The sequence below is a fragment of the Poromitra crassiceps genome (assembly GCF_964638095.1).
Source record: "Poromitra crassiceps genome assembly, chromosome: 28".
Taxonomy (NCBI): Eukaryota; Metazoa; Chordata; class Actinopteri; order Beryciformes; family Melamphaidae; genus Poromitra; species Poromitra crassiceps.
In genome coordinates, this window is record NC_139651.1 from 9,659,385 (window position 1) to 9,669,384 (window position 10,000).

A 10,000-nucleotide genomic window follows, 5' to 3' on the forward strand; every position below is an offset into this window, starting at 1 on the left:
GCATTAGTACTGCAGACAGAGATGAGTACATCCTGCATTAGTACTGCAGACAGAGATGAGTACATCCTGCGTTAGTACTGCAGACAGAGATGAGTACATCCTGCATTAGTACTGCAGACAGAGATGAGTACATCCTGCATTAGTACTGCAGACAGAGATGAGTACATCCTGCATTAGTACTGCAGACAGAGATGAGTACATCCTGCATTAGTACTGCAGACAGAGATGAGTACATCCTGTGTTAGTACTGCAGACAGAGATGAGTACATCCTGCATTAGTACTGCAGACAGTGATGAGTACATCCTGCATTAGTACTGCAGACAGAGATGAGTACATCCTGCATTAGTGCAGACAGTGATGAGTACATCCTGCATTAGTACTGTAGACAGAGATGAGTACATCCTGCATTAGTACTGTAGACATAGATGAGTACATCCTGCATTAGTACTGCAGACAGAGATGAGTACAGCGTTAGTACTGCAGACAGAGATGAGTACATCCTGCGTTAGTACTGCAGACAGTGATGAGTACATCCTGCATTAGTACTGCAGACAGAGATGAGTACATCCTGCATTAGTGCAGACAGTGATGAGTACATCCTGCATTAGTACTGTAGACAGAGATGAGTACATCCTGCATTAGTACTGTAGACAGAGATGAGTACATCCTGCATTAGTACTGCAGACAGAGATGAGTACAGCGTTAGTACTGCAGACAGAGATGAGTACAGCGTTAGTACTGCAGACAGAGATGAGTACAGCGTTAGTACTGCAGACAGAGATGAGTACATCCTGCGTTAGTACTGCAGACAGAGATGAGTACATCCTGCATTAGTACTGCAGACAGAGATGAGTACATCCTGTATTAGTACTGCAGACAGAGATGAGTACACCCTGCATTAGTACTGCAGACAGAGATGAGTACAGCATTAGTACTGCAGACAGAGATGAGTACATCCTGCATTAGTACTGCAGACAGAGATGAGTACAGCGTTAGTACTGCAGACAGATATGAGTACATCCTGCGTTAGTACTGCAGACAGAGATGAGTACATCCTGCATTAGTACTGCAGACAGAGATGAGTACATCCTGCATTAGTACTGCAGACAGAGATGAGTACACCCTGCATTAGTACTGCAGACAGAGATGAGTACAGCATTAGTACTGCAGACAGAGATGAGTACATCCTGCATTAGTACTGCAGACAGAGATGAGTACAGCGTTAGTACTGCAGACAGAGATGAGTACATCCTGCATTAGTACTGCAGACAGAGATGAGTACATGCTGCATTAGTACTGCAGACAGAGATGAGTACATCCTGCATTAGTACTGCAGACGGAGATGAGTACATCCTGCATTAGTACTGCAGACAGAGATGAGTACATCCTGCATTAGTACTGCAGACAGAGATGAGTACATCCTGTGTTAGTACTGCAGACAGAGATGAGTACATCCTGTGTTAGTACAGCAGACAGAGATGAGTACATCCTGTGTTAGTACTGCAGACAGAGATGAGTACATCCTGCATTAGTACTGCAGACAGAGATGAGTACATCCTGTGTTAGTACTGCAGACAGAGATGAGTACATCCTGCATTAGTACTGCAGACAGAGATGAGTACAGCGTTAGTACTGCAGACAGAGATGAGTACATCCTGCATTAGTACTGCAGACAGAGATGAGTACAGCGTTAGTACTGCAGACAGAGATGAGTACAGCATTAGTACTGCAGACAGAGATGAGTACAGCATTAGTACTGCAGACAGAGATGAGTACAGCATTAGTACTGCAGACAGAGATGAGTACAGCATTAGTACTGCAGACAGAGAGGAGTACATCCTGCATTAGTACCGCAGACAGAGTACATCCTGCATTAGTACTGCAGACAGAGATGAGTACATCCTGCATTAGTACTGCAGACAGAGATGAGTACAGCGTTAGTACTGCAGACAGAGATGAGTACATCCTGCATTAGTACTGCAGACAGAGATGAGTACAGCGTTAGTACTGCAGACAGAGATGAGTACATCCTGCATTAGTACCGCAGACAGAGATGAGTACACTGTAAAACAAAATTCAAGTGCCTCTCAGCTGACCTGTCTCCAGACCATTCTTCCGTGCAACTTCCAGCGGCTGAAAAGAGCAAAAGTTCATTTTCCCCTGAACAGTTTCTCTTGGGAAACGCGCCAAAATGCAGTGCATGGATCCGGTTGCACACTTTAAAATCTTAGAAAAACTCACTTTCACCTCATTTCACTCTTTGGAATCTATCTATCTATCTATCTATCTATCTATTTGGCAATGTGGGCAATGTTTCAATTTTGTGTCCCGGTTGTCCCGGAAGTGATGTCACTCCAACTGGAAGTGATCTCATCAGTGATGTCATAAGGGGGCACGATGACCAGCAGCGGGCGAGCCTAGGAATCAGGCGCGAGATGCCTAGTACTATTCAATTAGAATACTATTAATAGAATACTATTAATAGAATACTATTAATAGAATACTATAAATAGGTTCATCTCTCCTCCACAGGGTATCAAGAGAGCGGGTGCTGCTGGCTGCCAGGTCCGGATGCCCATGGTGATCACACCGTCTGTTAGAGCGCCAGGTAGGTCAGCAGCCACGAGTAAGATAACAATGTCAAGTTCATCCATCCATCTTGGCCCTCAGTGACACGCTCACCAAGTCGAGTCAAGTTTATTTGTATAGCCCTAATTCACAAGCATGTCTCAGAGGGCTTTACGGAGAATATGTCCAGCTAAATCTAGCTAAGCACTATCAATAAATCTTATATTAAGAGAGAGAGAGACAGAGGGAGGGGGAGGCGCAGGGGAGAATGGAGAGGGCAGGGAGGAGAGAGAGTGCAGGGAGGAGGGTGGAGAGGAGAGAGCAGGACATACGGGGGGGCTGGGCGATTCATAGCTTTCAAGGGGCGTTACGTGCTGCCGGGAACGCCCACCTGGCGGTCAAAAAACAAACTTGTTCATTCGCTGCCAGCCGCGTCGACTAGTTTCTCACGCTGTGTTTGTTCAGCCGTTTGTACACACGTCTTTGCGGCCAACATTTCATCAAAGGTAAGCTCAAGTAACGTTACAATAATGATTAAAATACCCCGTTAACGTTACTTGAGCTTACCTTTGATGAAATGTTGGCCGCAAAAACGTGTGTACTTTGATGGTAGAAAAAAAGCCATTTGCCCTCCCCAGCGACTGAACCACGTCTAATCGCACAAATCCACAACCTCCTCCTGTCTGAGTTTTCTTTCTCCGACAGGATTCTGTAAAAGCACAAGCCAGGCGTGTCTCCTCGTCGGTTAGTGCAACCGATAGCACAACAGGTATCCGGCATTTTGGCTGAACAAACACAGCGTGAGAAACTAGTCGAGGCGGCCAGCGGAATGAACAAGTTTTTTTTTGACCGTCAGGTGGGCGTTCCCAGCAGCACGTAACGGCCCTTGAAAGCTATGAATACGGTTGAAATCACTATCACGATAGTCACAGGGGTCAGTTTTGAAACATAACATACCAATGTATATCTCAATATGCTTCATGTAAACAAAGTCCAAATGTAGTCATCATATGATCATATATTATAATTACCTGGCGATGTGATGTCACTGAATAGACATTAGACAACAAGCGATAGTACTGAATGATCACCCGGCCTGAGGGCACACAGCTGTTACTCATTCCACCGGCCACACCGCCGCCGAGGCAGCAGCGGCACACCGGAACCAGCAGCGGAGCGGCCAAGCCAAACGAGCAACAGCTGCAGACATTCTGACTAGTCTAACCTTAACGGGAACTAACGAGCAAACAAGGAATCTAACTAATCTACAGCTTAGTCTGTCCTGACCTAATCTAATCTAATCTAATCTGAACACTATAACAATAAAACAAATCTGGCTCATCCTGTTGTTTGCCTGCATTTTCTTCTTTTTTTTAAACGTCCATCAGCATTCTGTCCGCATTCACAAACAGGTCTCTCTTGATGAAGACTCAGACTGAGCAGACAGGTCTCTCTTGATGAAGACTCAGACAGGTCTCTCTTGATGAAGACTCAGACAGAGCAGACAGGTCTCTCTTGATGAAGACTCAGACTGAGCAGACAGGTCTCTCTTGATGAAGACTCAGACAGGTCTCTCTTGATGAAGACTCAGACAGAGCAGACAGGTCTCTCTCTTGATGAAGACTCAGACAGAGCAGACAGGTCTCTCTTGATGAAGACTCAGACCGAGCAGACAGGTCTCTCTCTTGATGAAGACTCAGACTGAGCAGACAGGTCTCTCTTGATGAAGACTCAGACCGAGCAGACAGGTCTCTCTTGATGAAGACTCAGACCGAGCAGACAGGTCTCTCTTGATGAAGACTCAGGCCGGGCAGACAGGTCTCTCTTGATGAAGACTCAGGCCGGGCAGACAGGTCTCTCTTGATGAAGACTCAGACTGAGCAGACAGGTCTCTCTTGATGAAGACTCAGACTGAGCAGACAGGTCTCTCTCTTGATGAAGACTCAGACAGAGCAGACAGGTCTCTCTTGATGAAGACTCAGACCGAGCAGACAGGTCTCTCTTGATGAAGACTCAGACTGAGCAGACAGGTCTCTCTTGATGAAGACTCAGACAGAGCAGACAGGTCTCTCTTGATGAAGACTCAGGTCGAGCAGACAGGTCTCTCTTGATGAAGACTCAGACCGAGCAGACAGGTCTCTCTCTTGATGAAGACTCAGACAGAGCAGACAGGTCTCTCTTGATGAAGACTCAGGTCGAGCAGACAGGTCTCTCTTGATGAAGACTCAGACCGAGCAGACAGGTCTCTCTCTTGATGAAGACTCAGACAGAGCAGACAGGTCTCTCTTGATGAAGACTCAGGCTGAGCAGACAGGTCTCTCTCTTGATGAAGACTCATGTCTGGTGGAATACAGACTCGATGTTAAGTAGAGGATCTAGCCATCATCAGTAAATCTCTCATGCTCACTCAACAGGCTGTAGGATATGTAAACAGACTGGAGCGATGGAGAAAACAGGTGTGACTGTGGCCCCTCCCTCCTGTTATAAAGCATTCTCAAACATTTACACTGCTACTTACTCATACTCTGATTCACAAACACTCTTCCCACAAAAGCCCACAAATATCGCCCCGGTATCAGCCCGCCCGGGCATACCGCTCCCCTAAGAGAGCTGTGTGCTCTCAGGTGGTGTGTGTGTGTTTGTGCGTGTGCATGTGTGTGTGTGTGTGCACGTGCGTGTGTATGTGTACACCTGTTTTTTGTTTGTACGTGTTTGCTTGTATGTGTGTGTGTGTGTGCACGTGCGTGTGTGTGTGTACACCTGTTTTTTGTTTGTACGTGTTTGCTTGTATGTGTGTGTGTGTGCGTGCGCGATCGGAGGCGCATACAAATTTGATCGGCCCCCTTCTCCCTGAGACCGCCCGCAGTAAAAGATCTGTAGGTTGTTGTATGCCCATAAATTGGAATGCGGGGATAGTTCTAAAAATACTTCCCCCGTGCCCCTCGGCGAGGAAAACATGCCTGTTAAAATCAAGTTTCAATCCACTCTGGCAAGTCCTTGTGCCCGGGATGCGGGGTTTAGGAGTGCAAGGAGAGGCCGGTGAAGCGCGGTGATATTGACAGAGCGACGCTCTCTCCGCACCAACCTTGGGGAGAGCGACAACAGTACCCCACCACGCACGTCGCACGCACGCACGCACGCACTCACTCACTCACTCACTCACTCACTCACTCACTCACTCCCCTCTGTTTACCCCTGTGAGGGGTGACAGAGAAGGTTGAAGGTGTAGTCTCGTAAGACGGGAGATTTTGACGCAGATTCAAGGGGACACTTCAATGATAAACACGACTCCTTTACTTGTCTTGTTGAGTGTTTTCTTCTTCTTCTTCTGTCTTTTGCTGCTCCACAGGCGCGCTGGGGAGGGGAGCCGCCATCCAAGCGGGCAGGAGTCCCGTGGGCCTCGCCGTTCAGATCTCCGGGAATCAGAAAAACAAGCTCAACGATCCTGGAGGCGGCTCGTTCAGGTACAACGCTCCCACTCGTGCCAGGAGACAGGCAGCCAGGCACTCTGCCCGTCCGCCATTCCGGGCGGCCGCCACATGGGGGCAGCATTTCACTAAGATGCCTCGGCATGGCTACAGGCTACACTGACAGCCAAGGCCATGAGTGTTCATCCCAGCTGCTTGGCTGGATGGCTGGCTGGCTGGCTGGCTGGCTGGCTGGCTGGCTGGCTGGGTGATCGGTGTTGCTGTCAGCCAGTCGATCCCCCTCGCGCGCCCCCCCCCACCTCACCTCACCTCATCACAGCCCTGGTGTGTCGGTGTCACAACTCATCCACAGGATTGCAAATGAGCGAAATCTTAATTTGGAAATAAGGTAATTGTGTCCAGATGGTCGGAAACGCTGCACGCCGCGGTTCTGAAAATACCTTTTGGTAAAGTCAAACATACGCTATTTTGCCCACAGCTCCTCTCTCTCTCCCCGGCCCTGTGTCTGCTTCACAGCTCCCTCTCTCTCCCCGGCTCTGTGTCTGCTTCAGCTGGGCTTTTGTCTCAGAACATAAAAGGTTCATCGCCTACATGCCGGCCTTTGTGGTCCGTGTCCGGCCTTTGTGGTCCATGTTTTGTGTGTGTGTGTGTGTGTGTGTGTGTGTGTGTGTGTGTGCAGACATATGTATGTGTGTGCACTGTGCACATTATGTGCAAGTGTGTGCGCTTGTGTCCTTCAATGTGTCCCTCCCTACCTGTGTGCACATGAGCATACCTGTACATCCTGTACTGTAGTGGTTGCACACATGTCTATGAGAGTGTGTGTGTGTTTTGTGTGTTTGTAGTGCGTGTGTAGTGCATGTGTAGTGTGTGTGTGTGTAGTAGTAGTGCGTGCGTGTTTCAATGCGACTATCGACAGCGGTTAGGGGTGTAGGACGGCCCTGGTGTGTGACCGGACCGCGGCAAAAAGAGTCAGGGTCACATGGTCCGACGGGTTCATGGTAATGCCCCCCCCCCCCATCTCCTGAGGGGGAAACGCAGCGCCCGGGGTCCCGATTGATAAACCAATAAATCTTTAGCAGCGCTGGTAATTAAGCTGTCAGGCTGGCTTGTTACTGACAACCTTTTCCCCCCGCGGTGATGGCAGAGTGGCACAGTCCACACAGAAAACCTTTTCCCCCCGCGGTGATGGCAGAGTGGCCCCTCCACACAGAAAAGCCACTGGCTCCAACATAAACCCTGATCACGCAGAGCGCCGCTGTCACGGAACAAACACCTCACTGTCGTTTTGTTGTGCGTTTCTCCCCTTTCCCACTAGGGACGGGTATCGTTTCATATTTTCCAATACCGGTGCTAAAACGATACTTCTAAAACGGTAACCGGTGCCTAAACGGTGCCTGTAACGGGACTTTAAAAAAAAGTTAAAGCATATTTAAACTTTTTTATTTTATTTTTTTATTTTTTATTGAAAGAGGCTGTAAAGAGGATTTCAAACAATCATTTTATGTGTTTAAGCCCTAGAATGTTAGTGAAGGTGCGTGCAGCGCCCGTTTCGGAGCACCGGAGGGCGGATGTTTCACTCAGCAGCTCGGGCATGGCACCTAAATGAGGCACCTAAATCTGGGTTGCAATTCGGTACCGGTAGTATTGGTTGTAAAAGTAGCGGTACCATATTGGTACCTTGTTTCGGTACCCCAACCCTACTTGAGCTGGTAGTTTGCATGGTCGACACGTCTTTGTTGTGTGAGTTAAACGCCATTTGGGCTTTTTGGAACCTGATGAAATTCCTTCATATGATTTCAGAAAAATACATTTGCATGAGTGTCCCTTTCATTCATGTAAAAGTTACTTTCTGGCAGGGTTTGATTAGACCCGCAACAATTAATCAATGAATCGATTAGTCGATCGACAGGAAGATAATCGTCAACTGTTTTGATAATCGATTAGTCGTTTTGAGAAGTTTTTAAGAGAACAAAAAGTCAAAATTCTCTGATTCGAGCTTCTTAAATGTGAATATTTTCTGGTGGAGCTCCTCTACAACAGTAAACTGAATATATCGTTGGGTTGTGGACAAAACAAGACATTTGAGAGCGTCATCTTGGGCTTTGGGAAACACTGATCGACATTTCTTCGCCATTTTCTGACATTTTATAGACCAAACGACTAATCGATTAATCGAGAAAATAATCGACAGATTAATCGATTATGAAAATAATCGTTAGTTGCAGCCCTAGTTTTGATCTGACAATTCACACTTCTTTTAAGCTGCAGCAGACAGGATTGATATTTGACTTCACAGTTTTAAGATTGATTTTAGTGTTAAATCAATGAGTGATTGACGTCTCATTTCTTTTGTGCTTTTATACGTCTCCTCCTAAGCGCCCTTGAATGTCTTGAAAAGTACGATACACATGAATTCATTAGCGTTGTTATTATTAGTCTTATGCACTGGAGCCAGTGTGTGTTTTTAACCTCTTCACACCATCTTCACTTGTTAAGATAGCGCTGCTCTTCTAACCTGAAGATATGAACGTGTTGGAACAGAGCCCAGTGTTTGCAGGCAAGGCGACCCCATAGGCTGCCGCTGTCTCCTCACACACCATGTCCAAGAACATGCAACATGAACATGGTCATGTGACCTGCTGCAATGAGCAGAGGTGGCCTCTAGTTTCCTGTCCATCACAATGAGAGAGAGGGATCTCTGTACGGCTGTCGCTGAGCCACTGGTCCCAGTGGGGCCAGCTGTACCACACACACACACACACACACACACACACACACAGACACACACACACACACATACACACACACACACACACACACACACACTCTCTCTCTCTCTCTCTCTCTCTGCAGGGCTTGTGGGGTTTCCAGTGTAGCTACAGCCGTCTGTGACACAAGTGCTTGTGTCTGTGTGTGTACACATGTGTGTGTGTGTGTGTGTGTGTGTGTGTGTGTGTGTGTGTGTACAGTTTACAGTACAGAGTGAAAGCAGCTGTTTCTGTGCCCCCCCAGCCCCCCCCCCCCATCTCTGTAAACACCCGGCATCCGCTGTAATCACAGGCGGACCAGCTCAGCCTCAAACCCTGCCCTGTCCTACATGGTGGACACACACACACACACACACACACACACACACACACACACACACACACACACACACACACACGTGTACATACTGTACATACACAAAGACACACACACAGGCAGGCACACATGCAAAGTGGGGCAAGTTTTGATTCACTGTTACGACCATCGGATTGAAAATATCATGGTCCCTTTTCTCCTTAATTTGCCAGAACGAGCTCAGCTCCTTCTCTCTTGTTTGTATTTGTGGTGGCATTTCTTTTGTTGCTCTGCAACCAGGAATGTGATGTGCCAGCTTGGCTTAAAGTGCTTTATAAATAAATTGGACGTGATTAGAATATATATACACGTTACATCCCGTGGTCTAGACTAGGACTCAAGATAAGATCTCGCAGAGAAGAAGAACGTCTGCTAGATCCGCGAACAACAACAATGGTGACGTTCCAAAAGACCCTCTATAAAAGGCACGACTTGGCATCGGGTTCCACCATCTTTTTACTGTTAGCCGAGGCATCTCGCCGTACGCCTTCATCATCAGAGAGCATCAGGTTTCACTGATGCTTTTTCAATCATTACAGATCGAGCGGTGTGGGCAGTGCCGGTGCAATTAATAACAGTTAGAGCGTTTGGCTCGTCACTGGGTTTATTAACCCCCTCACTGCCATCACTGCTGCTCTCCTCCAGCTGGGTCTTGGAATGACCCCGTGCCACCAGCTTCCCCGGTGAAGCCCTGGCTACCTGGTGCTGGTGGTGGGGGGGAGTCTGCAGCGGTCCATGTCTCTCAGTGTGGGCACCTTGCTGCTAGGGGTGCACCGATCGATCGGCAAGCAATCTGTATCGGCCGATTTTGACCTCAAATATGCGATCGGCTGATTGCCGATATTTCGGCTGATTGCCGATTTTTTTTTATATTATT

The 10,000-nt window shown here is 47.7% G+C and overlaps 1 protein-coding gene across 1 annotated transcript in view; it reads left to right on the forward strand.

Annotated features, from left to right (window-relative positions):
- The window catches only part of LOC310799866 (transcription initiation factor TFIID subunit 4), a gene marked incomplete at both ends in the record, with an annotated part of 142,986 nt that overhangs the window by 39,854 nt on the left and 93,132 nt on the right, over positions 1-10,000 (forward strand). The window contains 2 exons of the mRNA XM_083662467.1: positions 2,534-2,609; positions 5,919-6,033. Of these exons, the coding sequence (XP_083518593.1) occupies positions 2,534-2,609; positions 5,919-6,033 (191 nt within the window). The remainder of the gene's footprint in view (positions 1-2,533; positions 2,610-5,918; positions 6,034-10,000) is intronic.